The 19,462-nt window shown below is 37.3% G+C and overlaps 2 protein-coding genes and 1 pseudogene across 2 annotated transcripts; 1 reads left to right on the forward strand and 2 right to left on the reverse strand.

Moving 5' to 3' along the window:
* Positions 1 to 111: 111 nt before the first annotated feature.
* Positions 112 to 12,279, reverse strand: LOC144644253 (uncharacterized). Its single transcript, XM_078503703.1, has 18 exons — positions 11,782 to 12,279; positions 10,224 to 10,252; positions 9,741 to 9,840; positions 9,250 to 9,293; positions 8,114 to 8,192; positions 7,860 to 7,921; positions 7,093 to 7,321; positions 6,312 to 6,405; positions 5,806 to 5,828; positions 5,403 to 5,686; positions 4,786 to 4,891; positions 4,313 to 4,386; positions 4,023 to 4,098; positions 3,830 to 3,918; positions 3,262 to 3,331; positions 2,928 to 2,987; positions 2,764 to 2,838; positions 112 to 370 (listed from the first exon to the last, which is right to left on the reverse strand). Exons 1-18 carry the CDS (start codon positions 12,013 to 12,015, stop codon positions 290 to 292), a joined length of 1,809 nt encoding a protein of 602 aa, XP_078359829.1. The 5' UTR covers positions 12,016 to 12,279; the 3' UTR covers positions 112 to 289.
* LOC144644254 (uncharacterized) lies at positions 377 to 2,491 on the reverse strand (annotated as a pseudogene).
* Positions 12,280 to 12,536: 257 nt separating the features above from the next.
* LOC144644256 (thymidine phosphorylase-like) lies at positions 12,537 to 19,277 on the forward strand. Its single transcript, XM_078503705.1, has 4 exons — positions 12,537 to 13,067; positions 14,040 to 14,258; positions 16,958 to 17,212; positions 17,652 to 19,277. The coding sequence occupies exons 1-4, from the start codon at positions 12,701 to 12,703 to the stop codon at positions 18,194 to 18,196; spliced, it is 1,386 nt and encodes a 461-aa protein (XP_078359831.1). The 5' UTR covers positions 12,537 to 12,700; the 3' UTR covers positions 18,197 to 19,277.
* The last annotated feature ends 185 nt before the right edge of the window (positions 19,278 to 19,462 follow it).

The following is a 19,462-nucleotide window of genomic DNA, read 5'->3' on the forward strand; positions in this document are numbered from 1 at the left end:
GAGTGGTCCGTCCGATATCCCATTTTGGTTTCTGTTGACTCAAATACCACTTAGAAACCATTTGAATATATCTTGAAATCAAGGACTTTTCTTTGTATAAACAAACACAAGTTCAAGAAAACTCTCTTTACTGCGAGTGACGAAACTTTACTCAACACGTGACATTAAAGCAGCAAATCAGAGCGCGCGACATGTCCAGGGAACACGCATCAACTTGTCCTTGTCTTCGTGTAGTGTAGCATGGAGTGTCGCCTTTAACGGAGCAGTTTGCTCTTTTGCATTCATCAAATCAAGTGTCTTTGGGTGCGACAGCCACAAAGTATGGGATGTAAGCCAGTAGTTCTACGCCACTGATGGTATCGTCTTTAGACTGAACACAAAAAGGAAAAAATCATGTGAGTTCACTGCATGTATTGTTGGCATCTATGAGATCAACAACAGTGAAGCATTACTTCAAAACCTTTTTGGAAGATATCTAGGAATTCACGGATCCAGAGTTTCAGACTTCCGGTCCAAATTCAAAGCAAAAGTGAGCACTCATTAAGTCAGACCATTGTTAAACATCGCAAACACAATAGCCTGACTTAATGAGTGCTCACTCTTCTATTGAATTTCGACCGGAATTCTGATACTCTGGATCGGTGTATTGCAGAGTTCTACTACTCCAGTCTCTTATCCGGTGTAGCCTGGGCACGATAAACGAAGGGCTCTGGGAGCGAATATGTATCGCAGTAACTTAATGAGTGATCGCTTTCCATTTGTACGAAGAAACCAGTTGTTCTGGTGAAAAATCATATGGAACGGTCTTTCCCACTGGAAACTTTCGGAAAAATTGGAATACCTTCAGACGTTCTTATATACAAAAAGGCTCTCGTAAAAATAGGTTTTAATTAGCAAAATGCCCTAAATATCTTCTGTCTTTGCTTTATCAGGAGACGACTCCATGACAAAGCCAAAGAGAGCTGTAGCACCGAATCAGAAACACGAATGGTTCCTTTTCACTTGCAGACAAAGTGAAGAAAAGAGAATGTCAAACATTATCATTGATCAAAAGATTTCTTTGATCATCAAACCACTTGTTCCAGAAGAATTTCATCATAGCGTAATTAAATGTAGCTTCTGCAGCATTCAGCACCACAGCAAAAGCCTGAAGCGAAGAAGAGATCCCGTGGACATTGTACATGCCAGTCACTTGGAACGCAGCTTGCGCTGAAGTTAAAACAAACGAGTAGAAATTCTCCAAAATGAAAAGGAGGAGCGACAAAACGTAAGCAGCATGGGCCACACGGAAAATGGCAACTGTTGAATCCTTCCATGGCGCAGGAACATTATTCCACAGATATACAACCAAAACTGTTGAAACCTCCACTAAAATAAACCCAACTCCGATTAATTTGCTTAAAGTCATTCCCAGCGACCCAGTAGAAACGACGATAATATTGAAAGCAACTGTGACCACGAGCTGAAAGAATAGCGACCAAAATCGAGCAAACTTCGAGTTGTTTTGAAGGGCAGAGAAATACCCTTCATAGTCAGGCACTTTCACAAGAACCAGAATAACAATCAAGGAGTTTATAACAGAAGCTATTTGCTATGATATTTCCAATTCATCCGCGTGTGTGAAAAGCGTAAAGTTCTTGCAGCGGTAGCTGGCGTGTCTTTCACGAAGAAGGCAATCGCTGGAGTGGATGCTGAACAGAATCAGTCCAATAAATCGCCAAAGAAGAACGGAAAAATACGCGACTATCGCTGTAACTTTGATACACATTTCACGGTTGCATAATCTAAAGACCGTGCTATCGACTTCTTGGCCCACAAAAATAATCGTCCTATCTGAGTTGGACATTGCCGTTTCACGACAGAAGTTAGCCTGGGTCGATAAACCGAACAACGGTGACTAAAAGTACACGATGTATCTCAAAGAGCTTAACCGCATATTCAAAACGTAACCTGAAATAAAATTCGCTCACTGAAGCCCAAGACTTTCACTTTCGATAGTTATCCGTTACCTTAGTTGCATGGATTTTCAACTCAACGAAGCATGATACGCTACCTACCGACTGTGAGTAAATAGTTTGAAATTTGCATTAACAGAAAGTAAATAAATATAATGCAACGACAGCCTTGATATCTTTATTCCGCACATTAAAGCAAAAGGGCCATTGCAAACAAAATAGTTGGTATATTGCCTGAGCAAGTTTTAGCAGTTTATAAACAAAAATCGTGTGACTCACAAAAATAACTTCGCCAAACTAATGTAAAAAGCCTTTTTTCGTCAAAGCTGATGACGTCAGAAGAGGAACAAAGGTCAACTGTCGTCACGGCAGGTTTGGCCGACACAGGCGTTCATGGGTTAAATAAAACTACATCAATGAGTGCCAAAAGTGTTGAGACATTCGGCACTTTTTGAGTACCTTGGACAAATTTTACCCGTCACCCTTTCGATATAACCCCCTCCCCCCCCGAAACGACGTTGGACTTACTACCTGCAAGACTTGCTGCGTTTGTGACCAACATTGAAACGGGGGAGGAGAAGTGGTTCACAAGCTGCAACTGATTTATAGTGAAAAGTGGGGATGTGAAATTTAGTATTTATTTTAACCGACTGTCTCAAGGACTTTTGTCGGTCATTGATGTATTAAAAATGTACCCAAAAATACTCTACAAAATATTAACTATGATATAATGAATATACAATAAAAAAGGTAAAAATCATGTACAACAAAGTTTTAGTTCTGTAGTTGCTACATCAGTACAACTCACCTTGCCCAAATTCTGTAGAATTTTCTCGATAATAAAGGAGTTCGAATGAACGTTGATAACAGAGGCGAGCATGCTCTGGTAAGGAAAAAAGACATAAGATTAATACAGATTTAGAAAGAACACTTTAAAATGTGTGCGTTCATTTTTGGTCACAAGTTATTAACCTGAAATGACTGCATGTCAATGATACCACTCTGGGTTTTGTCTTCTTTACTGAACGCTTCCTGGAAAACAAGAAAAGAGACATTTAACAGTTTCACGACTTATTGGTTATAACTTAAATGATCAGGTTCGCTAATCCTATGAACTGGATGTACTCATCCTTGCAGTAAATTGAAAAAAACGGTCTAGAGTTATAAAACAGTTGTGGTAAGATTTCAAGAGTGCGATTTCCACACTTCAACCAACTTGACACGCAAAAAGAAAACCAGTGTTGCATATTGTGCACACAGTTAATAATAAAAAACATGTAATAAAATTATTAACATGATTCTTTACCATAAAAGTACCGAGCCAAGAATCCATTAACGACCAATCCAATGTACTAAATGTACTTGAAACCATCGGGCTGAGAAGAAAAAAGAAAATAAGATATACATAAAAAATAAGAAACATGAAGGCAAGCAACAGTGATGTAGTACAATAGAGACAAAATGGCTCTCCATTAACAAAAAGTATCAATTGAATATACTAAGAAGAAGTAGAGCTCAAACCCATCAGAATAAGACTAATCAATTAGAATTGAATCAGCCAGCCGGAGTCCGATCTTATTAACAGCAACACTCAGTACTTTTTTACAGGACCAATACAGCTAAATGGACCAATAATTAAACTCGACCAATCACAATGCTTTATTGTCAGTCCAATATTTTCTAAATAATGAACTGAATCTTTTATCAATCAGCTTTCTCGCGATCGTACTAGGAGACTATCGTCCCGGACTTTACTGTATGGATTTTGCTACACTTGATTGGTACTGTTAAGATCTAGGGACTATCTAGAACGGCTCTCGTTCATGGTTAATAAAATGTATGCAACAAATAATCTTCAGCGAAGTCTTCTTCACCTTGATTTTCCCAATAGATCACACATCTGATGAGTTGCAGCGAACTCTTCAAGACCAAAGTACGTACTTTCACAGGCCATGTCGTAAATCTGAAAGAAAAAAAAGAGAAGCAACGTTGAAAACAACAAATACAACTAAAAGCTCCAAGGGAGAAGATGGATTAACGAAGTTATTTCATGATCACACGATTTACCTTTTTCAGATAATTTATTTGGTGTCTGGTTAAAAACGAAGGAAGACTTTTCTTTAGTTCATTGAAAGATACGTGTCTGAAAAACAAAACGAAAAAAATGAAATATTTATATCGTTCCTTTCCACTGAAAAACAAGCAACAATGGCAAAAAAGAAGTCAATCAAAAGATTTCTTATTAATTTTATAATCAAAATGTGGAAGAATTAACACTTTCAAGAGGAAAAGTTTTAATCATGAACTTATCAGAGTACTATTAATCGAAGTACCTAGTAGTTCTTTTAATCACTTACCCATCACAATCAGTGTCCAACTTTTTAAAAACTTGAGATAAGGAAGAAATATCAGCTTGTTGTTCAGACGAAACCTGAGATTACCAATTCAGAAAAAAATAACTTGATCAGCTTAACTGTAACCGACCAACACACACTATGACTTGATGGTTTTTTAGGGGCCTTGAAGCCATTGACCCAACCGTATGTATTAATTAATTAGCAAATCATTCACTTAAGTTGTAGAGGATTAATCACATACCAGGGACTTAGCTGTAAAATTTCTATTTATTTTTTTTGTGCTTATTACATTGTAACTTTGTAGGGCAAATGACGGCAAATAAATCTACTATATACTAAAGCGTGTTTCTTTAATTAATTAATGTTTTTATAGCGTTTGTGGCTTGACGTCAAAGCAAGCATTTTTGGGCTTTCTAGAACATTTGCGATTGCATTCTAAATTAATGCAAACAAACAGGTCCTCTTTTTTCAACCTTCAAAAGCCTGGGTGTGGCTGATCGTTGTGGGTCACAAGCTGCTACAGTTTGTAAGGATGCCACTGATACAACATCTACACGATTAGGCTGCTCCTTGAGCTCACTAAAACACCAAATAAAAATAAATGAAATTAGATTATCTACATGTATGAGGATAGTCGATAATAATAATCTAACTGATAATCTAACTGATAATCCAAGTCATGAAAAATACTTATAATCGCAGATTGTCAGCAAAAGTGTAATCAGTGCACTGCGCTTTTTTGACATTTGCTTATGCTGTTACTTGTGAAGAAAAAATTTTGTTACAGTGAACCCTCTCTTCTTTATAGGCATACACCCTCATGACTAACCCAAAGAAGGGTTTCAGACAAAGAAGTGAAATTCGGCAAGGACCAGCCAGCCAACCATGTTCGCCTCGGAGAGGTGTCAACTTTAATACCAGTATTTTTTTTTTCAGGCAATATCTATAATTTATTTCATATTTCAACCTTCTTTTATGGTACAACGGTACTTTCTTCTCTCACTAAAAATCCAGGAAAGGAATTGGGAAAGTGGAATGGTGGTTAATTGGTTGAGTGGCATTAGCATCCCTTTTTAGTATCTAACATTACCTCTCAGCAATATCATCAACATCCATCTTGTCCATAACTTCTTTTTCATCTTCTGCATGAGGGATTTCACTGAAACTTTCAATATAAATCATTACTTCATCTGGATTCTCTTTGGTTGGACTCTCTGCCATGGGAGCTGGCGCTGCACTGGCAGTATCCTCAACTCTCTTTGGGGATTTGAGACATTTCTGTTCAGGTATTTTGGGTACTGACTTCTTTACTCTTTTCCTTTGTTCTTGAAGACTAGTATTACTGTCTGATGCAAGGACATTTGCTCTTTTACTCTAGAATAGGAAAAAATAAAGGATTTAACAAACATTCCAGTTAAAGCTGGAAAATAATTTAGGGAGCTGAGCTATAAAGAAGTAAACTGTCTTGTAATAAAAAAAAATGTTTCTATTACCTTTCTGTTTGACTGAAGATAACCTGTTTGTGAAGACAAAAAACATCCTTAAAACCAATGAATTTATATTTCAATAATTATATGCTACTCTTGCTTCTTTCATTGGGTCGGAGTTAAGGTGGCTGACAATGGTTTTCACTATTTTCCAGACCTTATACTTTGATTGGTCAGTACTGCAACTTTTTATCAATTGCTATTACAGTAATGGTATGAAACAAATGCCCAATCATTGGTTGACAAGTTGTGATCATTTTCTTAACATTAGTGGTTACCATAGCAACAGTATAACCTGTAAAAGACTCTTAGTTTAAGCTTTTAGTGGTAATATCTTAAAAATGAGCTCAATGAACCCCATTTTTGTTGTTGAGTAATGATCAGTATGTCATGATACAACTTTTAGGAAAGTTAAAAAAAAGAGGGGATCAGAGCCACCTTAAATGTTCAAAATATGAAAATAAATCTTATACACTGTAAAATACAATTTAAAAGAAGGTTTGCTACCATACCACTGAATTTTGGCTGCTTTTTAGGAGGAGGCCTGTCAGTTGGCTTCACTTGTTTCTCGTTATTGGATGCTTCTTTCCTTTCTTTGTACACTCTCTGGAAAAATTTTTATGTCATCAGTCATTAACTCATTAGACATTTGAATTGATCAAAACTTGGGGTATTGGCCAATAAATCATTAATAGCGTGCAGTAACATGAACATTATTACTTTAAACATGTCCTTTAAGGCCATAGGAACTGGGTGGGGCCAGGAGAGATGGGCCTTGCCCCCCTTTTCTTGTTCTTGGGTAATGCCTAAGTACCTGAACTTTCTGGAACTTAAAGGAGTTCAGAAATCTCATCTAAAAAGAAGAAATCTAAATGTAACAAAAATTTCACAAGGGTACATTTAGTGTATTTATGACACCCGATTAAGTAGTCCAGGTGTGTGTCTGGCCAGTGTTCTTATAGTTGTGTGTTCTTGAACACAACACTTCTCACAGTGCCTCTTCCAACCAACTATAAAATTTAATTTTAATGATTCTGGGAATTAACTAGTGAATTTTTTGATCAGCTTAACAACTGTTGGATAATCAGCATTCAACTAGTATCTTACACAGGAAGGTAGCAAACTCCTAGTCACTTCATTCTTTAGAAACTGGTTGGAATTAACATAATTACGTAAAAGTGCCAGCACTGAGGATCCAGCTGGGTTTGTGACTAACTTCAGCCTTTAAAAAAATTTCTGATAGCATAATAGTACCAATAACAATGACAGTGACAATGATAATGATAATATTACCTCTTTTCTTAAACTTTCTGAAGACCTAGATTTAAGTGCTGTTCTTGGTTCATTGTCCTGTTTGTGGTGTCTACAACAGCACCGTGAGTGTATTGCTACGCCTTCTGGTTTGCTAGCTCCTCCTTTGTGTGTGCGAGGCAGGATATGCTCAGGAGCATGCGAAGATATGGCTGCAGACACTTCTTTAGTTGGAGAAACAGGACCGCTTGCAACTGCAGGCATTCTATACCTTAGTAAATGTAAGGATATTGATGTCAATTTCCCAACATAATTATGCTGACTCAGCTAGAGTAACTGATTGGGTTTTAGAAGACATCTAATATTACACTGACATTATTTTAATACTCATGGATGTTTTATCATGAGTGTTAATTAGAAAAGAGCACTGTTAATTCTCTAAAAACTATACATTTGTAAGCAATCTGACAAAATGCAATCAACTAGGAAACCTATTTTGGACTGTTATGTACCATTCAGTGGAGAGTAGTATTATTCCTACTTACCTGACAATATTTTACACTAGTTAAGGAACAGGATTTACATGTACAGGGGCTATGTCACAATAGTCTATTTTAAGTAGTTTTTTTCTGCTTGTACAAAGTTAGAATGGTTTCAACCGAAGACAAATAAGAGGGATTAGAGGCAGCAAACTTGAAAAAATTGGCCATTTTTTTTTAAAGATGCACCATCCATATAATTATAATGTAGCTCCTTTACTAATAAGCCACTACATGTTGGTTGTGCAACAGACTTAACCTCCTACTAACCTACTGCTAATTTGAGTCTGTCCACCAAGTGTCATCAGATATCCTTTCTTATTAGTTGTGGTCTACAAACATGAACAAAAATCAATCAATAATTATTTCCATGTACAAAATATCCAAAGGACATAATTATATACAAAGATGGAGAAAGAAAGGCAAAATTTAGGTTGTTAATTAATATAGCCTTGACCCAGCTTTTTAAAGAGCTACAATGTTCAACATATTGAAAGGTTGTAGTTCTGAATGAATTTAACTACCTGCTTTCTCCTGTTATGCAAACTTTCCACAGGTTGACCCAGGGATTGTTGAAGTAGCAGTCTTTGAGATGTACTCATCCTGAAATTGAAGAATGATACAAAGTGTATAATATCAGGGCCGGGTTGTTCGAAAGGCGATTAACGCTAACCCAGGATTAAAAGATGATCGAGGTTTTTATTTCTCTTGTTAAGAAGGGTTTTCCATAGCTAATGTTTTGTGAAGTTTGAGATTGGTCCACGTCAAAACTGGGGGAGAGATAATATAAACAGAAAGCCTCAAAGAAATGTTAAAAAATTGAAACCAAATTTCACGCTAATCCTGGATTAGCTTAATCGTGCTTTGAAAAACCGGGCCCAGGACCATAACTAGCAAGAGGCAAGACAAGGCACTTGCCTCGCCTTGATTTTAACCCAAAACTAAAAAAAAAATATATGTTTAGTTTGGAAAATAATCCCTAGTTGAACAAGATTGATTTTCTTCGAGAAATACCTTATGAAAAGTGTTTAAAAAGAGTATCAGAGTTTCTAGTTCTCCATTTGTTCTGGAGGCCATGCACCCAGAACCTCCTAGCATGAACTTGCCTCGTCCATGCCAAAGGTCTGGTTACGGTCCTGAATATATGATTTTGAGCTACTATAACAAAGTAAGAATGTGCTCAATGGGGGGAATCGTGCAAAAAGAAACTTAACACACATAACAAGTTTTGTTTCAATGAATTATTATTCTACATTGAGAAGAACTTGTATAGACTCAGCAAGTAGAAATTATTGAAATTCAAATTTATATTTAATTTTATATAACAGAATCTCACTCAGACAGCTGGGTTACTGGGTGAAATTGAACAATCTCAAAGTGGCCCATCGTATAGCAGAAAGTAAAATTAAATTTTAGAAACAACTTATAATATATAATAGTGAAGTGGGTGTATCTGAGCAACACACACACACCTGTGAGAAACATTTTTTTCACACTTGAGTGACATCTTTCCTAACTTATATTGGGAAATTTAAACTGGCACGAGAAATGAAAGGTTTTAATTTCTAACCCTTGTCATAGTTGAGGCAGTCATTAATAATATTCTTACACAAAAATAGAGAAAAAAATAAAAGAAAAATTTTATAATCAGCTGACTCACATGTGTAATCCCATAGTTGGAAGCTGAGAGGGACGGCTTGAGTTCTGTTTATTTGTGGCAAATAATAAGTAAATTAAAGTTAATATTAATAAATTAATTCTCAGGAAATAGTTGCAACAAAACTTTAAAGTACCTGTAACTCCAATTATTTGGGGAGGGAAGGTAATCCATACTACAAGTGATGGTACCAGAACCCATTTTGGGGAGAGGGGAGGAGGGGCTGCATATGCTAACTGAATGGTCAGATAAGATGCAAGCTTAATAAGTGCAACTTTATTTTTCAGATGTGCAATCCATTTAGGGGTGTCAATAATTATTTTATGGCATCATGTATCAATACATGTGATGGCTACGAGATAAAATAGAATAAAGATTCAATCAACTGCTTTTATTAGAAATATCTGCATTCATAGCAAAGTCAAATCACTTGTTTAAAAAAGAAATTTTATGCAATTAAAAGTAGGATGGAGTGCTCATTGTTTATGACTTACAGCAAGTCGTGGGTTGAGTCCCTGTGGGTACCAGCCACGATCCACATCCTTCAATTCACAATCTAACTGTAGCTGCTTAGTTTTCAATCCAGTGGATCTGCTACAATTTAAAAGCAAAAAACAAGGAGAATGGGTCTTATTATTTTAAGACCTAAAACAAAACTGTTACATTCATATACAACTAAAATTGTTATTAAGTATAATGAAAAAGAGGGAAAATGTAACAAGGAAAATGACACTTAATGATCCAAAATGTTAGCAGTAGAAAACCGAACACTCACAATGGCTAATTCTGAAAACATTGTTAGGAATTGTTCCCAGCAGTAGAATATTTTCCTTTGTTTTCAAATAAAGGAAATAAATTAACATCATAGTAATTTCCAACAATTATTCATTCTCACGCAGTGTCAGTATCCTTCAATAACAAAATTTAAAATCTTCTGAAATCAAAATAATTTTTAATTTTGTTCTGTCCATACTTACCTGTTTACATCATCTCTTGAAAGATGCTCCTGTTTAAAAATATAAATTAAAATATATCTTATTTATACCGATCTTGGATAATTAAGTGGATTATTTTCCTTGAAGGGCTCCACTGGTAGCAAGGAGAAAACACTAAAAGAATAGGGCTAGCCAACGGCATGTGTTTAGGGTCCCCTGGTGTCAATCCAGGGAATGGGATGCAGGGTGGGATTCTTTAATAAAAGGCGAGTTTCGCAGAATTTTAACCAAATTTCAGGGGTCTTGTCCTTCTCAGAGTCTCAGTTTTCTTTTGCAAGGCTAAAAAGGTCCCAGGCTTGCAGAAAAGATATCAGTCTCGCCATCTCGTAAAGTATTGCGTAACTTACCATTCAACACACCTAATAAATTTAATTTTTATTTAATTTGTTCTATTGATGTTTCAGGCATGTTTTTTAGGGGGGTATTCCAGGGTGTTACAGGGGTCTTCTGCTAGGGTAATCTGGCATCTCCTATATGCTTGCAACCTCATCTACTCAATATTTACCTGGTCAAAAATGAGGGACTACTCACACACAGCCTAGGATTTGACAGTTACCCGTGACATATATGGCAAAATGCATTATGCACCTATCAGTGAACAAGCCACGGACCACAGTGGGATGTGGAAGCGGGCATAACAAAGGGGTTGATAGCAATTATCTGCCCATAGTGGGCAGCTTTGACACTATTAGTAGACTTTCTAACAATGATTGATGTTTAATGACTATTTTGACATCCACAAATGCCCTGGGCAGAGATGTCGCTAAGGGCCGGCTGCAGGCTAATTTCACCGGCTGAAAGAGAACTAAAATCCAGCTGAAATATCACATGAAAACAAAGACATAGGTAAACTTTTAGAGCTGCCAACAGAAACTTTAGCCAGCTGGGCTTGTTGATTAGCCGGCTTAGTGATTTCCTAGCTACATCCCTGCATGCCTGGGGTGAAAAATCTCAGCTAAGTTCAAATTACCCCCCCCCCCCCTCCGCTACACCACGTTGACATGATTGGTGCAAAATGTCAACTTGCTATACGCTAATGCTCGTTGATTTCAGATAAAATCACGAGGAATCAAATTGAAACATCACTTTGTATATTTCAGTTTAAACCATAACATATATTGATAAGGAGTCTTCCAAAATCAATTTAAAAACCAATGGTCAAATATTGGTTAACGCAACACAAACAAATTAAACAATCCAATCTAGTTCGGCAGGCGCCATTTCGAGAAGATTTCGAGAGACGTGTGAAAATCAGAAATTCTGATTATGTTTGATCACACTCAGATTTTATAAGCACTCAACAAACCTTTTCTTCCTGCTAGTTTATCGATTAAAATTTTATCTCCTTTTTACATTTTCCGATAAGGGGTTCATTTCATCAATTTAAACACAGCATGATTTTCTATTCAGCTTCTATAAACAACACCAAAGAAAGATCAACAAAACGCGCGCACTTTTTAATCTTGTGCACAAAAAGGCGTATAAAATTATCTTATGCTATCTATAGTATATTTTCTTTTAACGCCATTTACTCACTCACCTCTGCACCTCTGTTTCCCCTCTCTTGACTATTTTCCAAAGATTTTTCCGATCTCCTGCTCACAAGTGAAGTAAAAGAACCTTCAGATATGAGCGGCAAGCTAGGACAGTTCCTTGACCCTTCCTCGTCTTTTGCATCCGTTTTGCTCACAATTTTAATCCCATGAACGCTGTTTGAGCCATAAATGGGCTTTGTAGCAATTCCAAACTGTCCAGTTGCTATCGAAGGAAGCATGAGAGGTAAAACGATGGATTTTCAAGCTCTATTGTGCATGAAAGTGCAATAAATCAAACAGCCCCTCAAATGCTAATTCCATGGAGACGAGCACAGTCCGCAAAATACGCACGCTGCTCAGGCCCCGGACAGTCCAAAGCATGTAAGCAAGTATCACACCAAATGTACAGCCTTTTACGACTCTGTGGCTAAAAGTCTGGAATAAGATAGTAATTTCTGTTCTTTGTCCATGTGCTTTCCACGGCCATCACATTTGGAAGAGAAACATACCGACTGTTGATTTCCAAAGAAGCAATATTAGATCCAGTAAGGGAGGGGAGGGAGAGGGTGTGCCGCTCATATCATATCAAAAATTTCATTATCTTCAAAGAAACGAAATATTTACTGCCTATTCTATTTAAACAATAAAAATTAAATCCTAAATGTTCAAAGAGAAAAAAAAATAAGTCGAAAAAAAATTGAGTGTTACTTGTATAAAATGTTCTGAAAGCTCAGGGGTAGGGTGGGGAAACGAAAGGAGAAAAGAACAATAGTTCCCATGAAGTTACTCATGTGGAAAGCGTATTTGGTCTTCTTGAGACGCTTAACAAGTCGGAGTTGAGGAGGGAGGGCTCAATATTTCTTGCGATTTGCAGCATCTGTAAGCCGACAAGCTCAGCTTTCAAGCGCTCAGAAAGTATTCAAAATGTCCAGCGAACATCGTATGCCAGACTTGATCGCTAAAAAACGGGACGGAGATGAATTATCCGAAGCCGAAATCCACCACTTTGTGAAGGCTGCAACATCAAACGGTGCTTCTGAAAGTCAGATCGGCGCTATGCTCATGGCTATGTACTTGAAGGGACTGAACCGCGATGAGACTGTGAGTCTTACAAAGGCAATGCTTTCGTCTGGAATCTCTTTACAGTGGCCTGAAGAGTGGAAGGGAAGCATTGCAGATAAACATTCTACAGGAGGAGTTGGTGATAAAGTAAGCCTGGCGCTTGCTCCAGCTTTAGCAGTTTGCGGAGTGAAAGTACCGATGATTTCTGGTCGTGGACTTGGTCACACTGGTATGGTTTATGTTTTCTTAAAAATTTTATTTTCGTGGTTGTTTTTCCCTATTGTTTACGCCTAATTACAACCCTCTGCAATTTGCATGCATCGTACGAACGTAAACACCGTTCAGTACACTCTTTTTCATCACATTATTTATATTGTTTATTTGTACTATTTGTATAACTTCCTGAACATATTGAGAGGCTTTGCGGTAATCCGCATCTTGCCTTTTATTTCTTTTTCGGAACGCAACAATATTTATTTGGGAACTGTTTGCTTTTACATGTAACGCATAAATCGTGGCCTGTTTTGTTTCTTCACGGTGAGTTGGCCACTTAGATTTTAGGGGGAGGGCCGGGGGAGGGGCCAAGTACAAATTCCTGCCAGCTATCCCGTATAATCCGAGTCTAGGATTAGAAGGACCTTCATACCTATTTTGGCAATTTCAGAGGGGATTTGGGATATTTCTAGAGAGGCCAATGCTAAAGAAAAATTAAAAATCCAATCATACTTGTACAATGACCCCTTTCCAGGGATGTAGCTAAGAAAAAACTAAGCCGGTTCAGCTTCTGGTCTTTTTTAGTCAAAATTATCCTGTAAGTCTTTGTTTTCTAGTGAAATTTCAGCCGGTGAAAGCTGGAGCCCTTTCAGCCGGTGAAATTAGTTGGTTAAGCCAGCTCTTAGCTACATGCCTGCCTTTTTTGTTTGAGAAAAGAGGTCACAATTTTTTGGTCTCTGATTTGGGGAGGATCACAAATTTTTTCCCTCTAATTTGGGGGAGGATCACAATTTTTTAGTCCACTTCTTCAAACACTTCTTCAAAAATTTACTGCCCCCCTTCCCCAGTACTGACTGCTCCCTTAAACTTCTGAAATTTTTCGAATTTTCAGTTTGTCCACAATCCTATATACGGTAGCTGTTTTGTTTTATTTATGTAAAATAATCTTGAACTAGAGTCTAAAATAAATAATAATTTCATTTAATAGGTGGAACCCTTGACAAGTTAGAGTCAATACCAGGCTTCCAAGTGAATATGGACTCCAAGCAGATGTGTGATGTTTTGGGAAAAGTTGGTTGTTGCATTGTAGGGCAGACAGAGGCACTGGTGCCAGCTGATCGTGTGTTGTATGGTATAAGAGATGTCACTGGAACAGTGGCATCAATGCCTCTGATAACAAGTTCTATCTTATCCAAGAAAGCGGCTGGTAAGCAAATTGTCAAACCATGTGATTTCCTCCTTTATAAGAATGATTAAGTGTCCAGAGTATTTCCATAATTGATTGATGCCTTTGCTTTACTGACATGCTCTATTGGTTCAAGAAATGCATGTGCCTGTATAATGATTGCTATATGTTACCTCTCACGTGAAAACACTACACTATGGCTTTTCCGTTCCTACACGGAAAACCGTGCACAAGCCATTCATCATCCGTTCCGAAAAAATTTCCATACGTGCAACCGGCCAAGGTCATCTGTACCAAAAAAATTTCCATACGTGCGCACGGCTAAGGTCATCTGTTCAGAAAAGATTTCCATACGTGCACACGGCTAAGGTCATCCGTTCAGAAAAAATTTGCATCCGTGCAAGTGGCTTGAGTCAACCGTTCAGTAAAAAATTACATCCGTGCAAGCAGGAAAGGTCATCTGTGCGAGCGGCTTGAGTAAGCCGTTCAGGAAAAGCAAACGCGATCTGTTCGGACGGCTTAGTATCGGTTCAGAGAAAAATAGTGGTTTTATAGCTTTAGGAGGCTATATTGAAAATTAACTACTCAAGACATTGTGTGCTTATTGACTGAGTTATAAGGAAGGCTGATAATTCTCTGTTCAGCCACTGGACAGAGAATTGTTTGGCTTGATACTGATATCCATGTCATAAAACAACCGAGAGCCAAACATTTTCCCATTCGGCCAGACAGACTGAACGCATTCATATGTTAATATCATCACATGGGCATGTACTAAAACCCGAAACAACGAAACAAATCCACCGAAACGAAACGACCGAAACAGCCGAAACGACCGAAACGAAACCGCCGAAACAACCGAAACGAGCGAAACGAAACAAAATCACCGAAACAATCAAAACTTCAAGATTTTCGCCACTTACCGTACTATACACTCCGTTTAGCCTACTATACACTCCGGTTAGCCTACTATACACCCCGGTTAGCCTACTATACACTCCTGTTAGCCTACTACACACTCCGGTTAGCCTGTTTACGGTTAGCTCTCAAAAATCGTAATGGGTTTTGCTTGTTTCGGTGATTTCGTTTCGTTTCGCTCGTTTCGGCCGTTACGGTTGTTTCGGCGGTTTCGTTTCGGTCGTTTCGGTGGTTTCGGTGGTTTCGTTTCGGTGGTTTCGTTTCGTTGTTTCGGGTTTTAGTACATGCCCATCACATGACTTTTATTAAGTACAGTTTTGTTGGAAAGTTGTTGGTAAATGTTCTGAATTGCATGCACTTTATGAAATGTTGACATACCGTAGTTATTCGGTTACAAGGCGCACGGTTTTTGAGAGAAAAATCTGTTTTTCTGTGGGAAGTTCATGCGAAAATTGGGGTGCGTCTTATAGCCGAGTATTTTCGCCCAACAAAATCTTATGACCGCCATTTTACCGGAACTTACAGTTAAAACTAGAGAAATGAAAACACTTAATGTTGTTTATTGACTTCTACAGTATTAAAGATATAAGAAACATTTAGTTTAAACGCAAAGTTTAAGCTTATTATCGCGGATATAAAACGAGTTTAAGTAACACCTGTATATGCCAGCATTTTGTTGAAATTAGACAAAGAAAACCAAGCATACTCATTTGAAACAAACCTTTCTAAGCGTGGAAAGTGGAAAATGACTTTAGAAGACAAGGAAAACACCAAAAAGCTTGAGAATCTTTGAAAAACACTCGATAAACAAAGTTCGTAGCGGTACGAAGCATGCTTGAGGACTTGGTAACCAAGCTACAAACTCAGTGGTCACCGGTAACAACACATCTGCCAGGTTACTCAGCAGCTAAGTTCGAAGCATGAACGATGGAAAAATGTTTTGCTCAAGTGGATTTACGTCGTTTTTAGCAGGAAATGTTAGCTTTTTACTCGAAGATTGTGCCAAGGAGTATGAACAACATTCAAACATTCAAATTTTGTAAGAAAAAACTTTGATCACTACATCTTTTCAACTCTCCGACTCATGGTGCGTCTTATAACACCTATTAGCATTTATAACCCAGCTGTCTATTGGCAAAACGTGCAATCTGATTGGCTACACAGGTGCTGTCTATTTAACAATTAGACAGCAAGCTCGAGGTTTCTATCGGCTGATAGTTGGCGAGCGGCGAAGCCCGAGCCAACTATCAAAGTCGACAGAAACCAAGAACGAGCCGTCTAATTGTTTTAGCATAACCCACTGACTGAACTATTAAACTCAGAATATCACTAGAATTGATTTATTGAAGGTTTTGATTGATAAAATTCAATAAAAATTAGCGCGTGCTCCGAGAGCCGTCTAATGATGGTGCCTGTGTAGCCAATCAGATTGCGGGATTACCAATAGACGGTCAGTGTGGTTGTGCTAATGATGGTTAGACCACTCTCACTCAGCATGCTCTTAGTTTTTTGCTATTTTATAAATCAAAACCTTCAATACATCAATTCTAGCGGTATTCTTTGTTTAATAGATCAGCCGCTGGGTTATATGTTAAAACAAGTGGACGGCTCGCTCTCGGTTTCTATCGACTTTGATAGAAATCAGCAGAAAGAAACCTTGAGCTTGCCGTCTAATTGTTAATTATCAGCCAAGTGCAAGATCTATATGTTACTAGCCAACTGTTGCTGATTTTCATTCACCAATACCTCAAAGAATACTTTTACCATTGACTTTTAATATGTTTCTCCTCTTTTCCTACTAGAAAACCTATCAGCCCTAGTAATGGATGTGAAGTTTGGCAAAGCAGCATTTGCCACAACAGAAGAGAAGGCTCAAGCTCTTGCACACACTCTCGTTGGTACATGCTTTGGCTTAGGCATCAAGGCAGTAGCCCTTATTACCAGCATGGATGCACCCCTGGGAAAAGCTGTCGGGAATTCTGTGGAAGTGGCTGAAGCTATCAGTTGTCTGAATGGGAAGGGCCCTGAAGACTTGAAGGAACTGGTGTGTGAAGAAGGCAAGTAATCAAAATTACGGGAGAATGTGATCACACTTAAAAACACAAATCATATAATACAAGTTCATTTAACATTCTTAAGATAAGTCAAAATCTTGCTGAATCAGAGGTGTCTTTGTGGTTCACATTAACCTTTTGTGCTATCAGAAAGGAAATGACTGCAGTGCAGGCTACTTATTTTCTTTTTTTAGTATTTGTTCTTCTATAAAAACCAGCAAATACATTTGTACGACTGCTACTAACATGACTTTGTGATTTTTTGAGACATTCCATTTACAACTCAACCACTGAGTGCCCCAATCACTGTTAAAGTAGCTTCCAAAGCCCTCATTCACTGATATTAATTATTGGTTTTATCATTGTGTAATTTATTGCTCTTTTGACTAAAACTTCTAAAGATCTTTTTCAGTAATAAAAACTCAAATCCTTTTACGTTTAGGTGGTCATCTACTTTATGCTCTGAATAAAGTAGAATCAGAAGATGCTGGCAAGAAGCTTGTTGCTGAAACCTTGCACAATGGAAAAGCTCTTCAAAAATTCTGTGACATGTTAATAGCACAAGGCGTCCAACCAGGTGCGGCACAGAAGCTCTGTACAGCCGGGGCAGACCCCTACAGCATCCTACCTCTTGCTTCCCAGAAACATGAGCTTCTTGCTGAAAAGAGTGGCATAATATCTGGAATTGACGCACTTGTATTGGCACAAGTGAGCCACAAGCTTGGTGCGGGAAGACATAATGCCACTGACAAAATTGATCATGGAGTTGGTTTTATATTAAGTGTGCGTGTTGGTCAGTTTGTAAATAAAGGTGACAAGTGGGTAACTGTATACCACAACGGCAACCTTACTGATTCACAAAAAGCCTTATTGGAAAAGGCTCTAGAGATTGACGAGAATGGTGGTACAGCAGACCTTCCTGCTGTGTCAAGAGTTATTGATGTCATTGACAGCAAAAGGCGACGCTCTGTTTTTGTTTGTCAGTAGTGCTGCCGATCAGAGACAGAATTTTACTGGTCAGGAGATTGTTAATCTAAAATTAGGGTTCAAAATTTAAGATTTTATCATTTGTTATTTCTTATATTTTACTTTTGTGCAATCACTCATCACAAATTAAGATGTGCAAATGTCATTATGTGGGAGCAATGACATTAATTTTTGTTAACAGAATATGAAGCATTTAAAGGGAAGTTTTAGTGATTTCCATTCCACAAATTTATTTTTATTTGAATTCTTTTTTCACATCTTTGATGAAGCAGTAGACTTATTTAACTATATAACACTTGTTTGAAATTATTTTAGTTCCATCTGTGTTCAACTCAAGGTGTTACGTGTAAGGTTTTTCAAAATAATGATTTTAGCCCCACCCCACCCCCACAGTTTTACAAAGTATAAGTAACATGAACATGTGCATATGCACAGGGAAACCTCTTTCATTTTAGCAGTACTTAAAAGGTATAAATTGTTCTTCACTCGATATTTAACCAAATTTCAGCACAGAGATGCTGTATTTATACTGACAGCTGTCTTCTTGAACATACTATCTAGAGGTGACAAGTTTTAAATTTTATGGTTATAATAAGTCACTGTAAAATAATTTTTCCCATTTAACAAACAAATAGCATTCATATTAATTATTACCGTTGGGGTTTTACAAGTCAGTGTAGTAGCCTTGCAGATATTACCAGGGTATTCAAAGAAACCATTTACCAGAGATTCAGAAATTTACACTTTGAATTATAATTGCTGGAAGTTAATCATGGCAAATATTAAAAGCCTGATTCTCTGACCTTATCTATGAATCCTCATAAGAAAATTTTGTAGTCATTTTGTAATTAATAATCATAGAATTAAAATTATAGTCACATACATGTAGAAAATTATCCAATTATCCCTCGTAAGAGAATGTCTGTAACATTTTTTTTCACTGTCACTTATTTGTGTGGTTTTACATGATTGTACATGTATATTAATTTCATAATAACAAAATATCATAATTGCTGTGTTGTAATTTATTGTGTGATAATAAAAAATAAACTCAAAAATGACAATAAAAAAACGTTTCCTTGACCTCTTTTGCTTTCTTGTTAAGTGTCTCTGCCGTGAAAGTTCACATGTTGTTAGTAAATATGTTGTGGTTTAATTTTGTCTTTGGTTTAAAATTGTTCAAACCAGTTTGATTTTTATTTCCCTTTGTTTCAGATTATGATAATGAATATAACTTTATTTGCTTCTTAGAGTACAGAATTAAGT

This window comes from Oculina patagonica, chromosome 2, assembly GCF_052425735.1.
Source record: "Oculina patagonica isolate OP01 chromosome 2, crgOcupat, whole genome shotgun sequence".
Lineage (NCBI taxonomy): Eukaryota > Metazoa > Cnidaria > Anthozoa > Scleractinia > Oculinidae > Oculina > Oculina patagonica.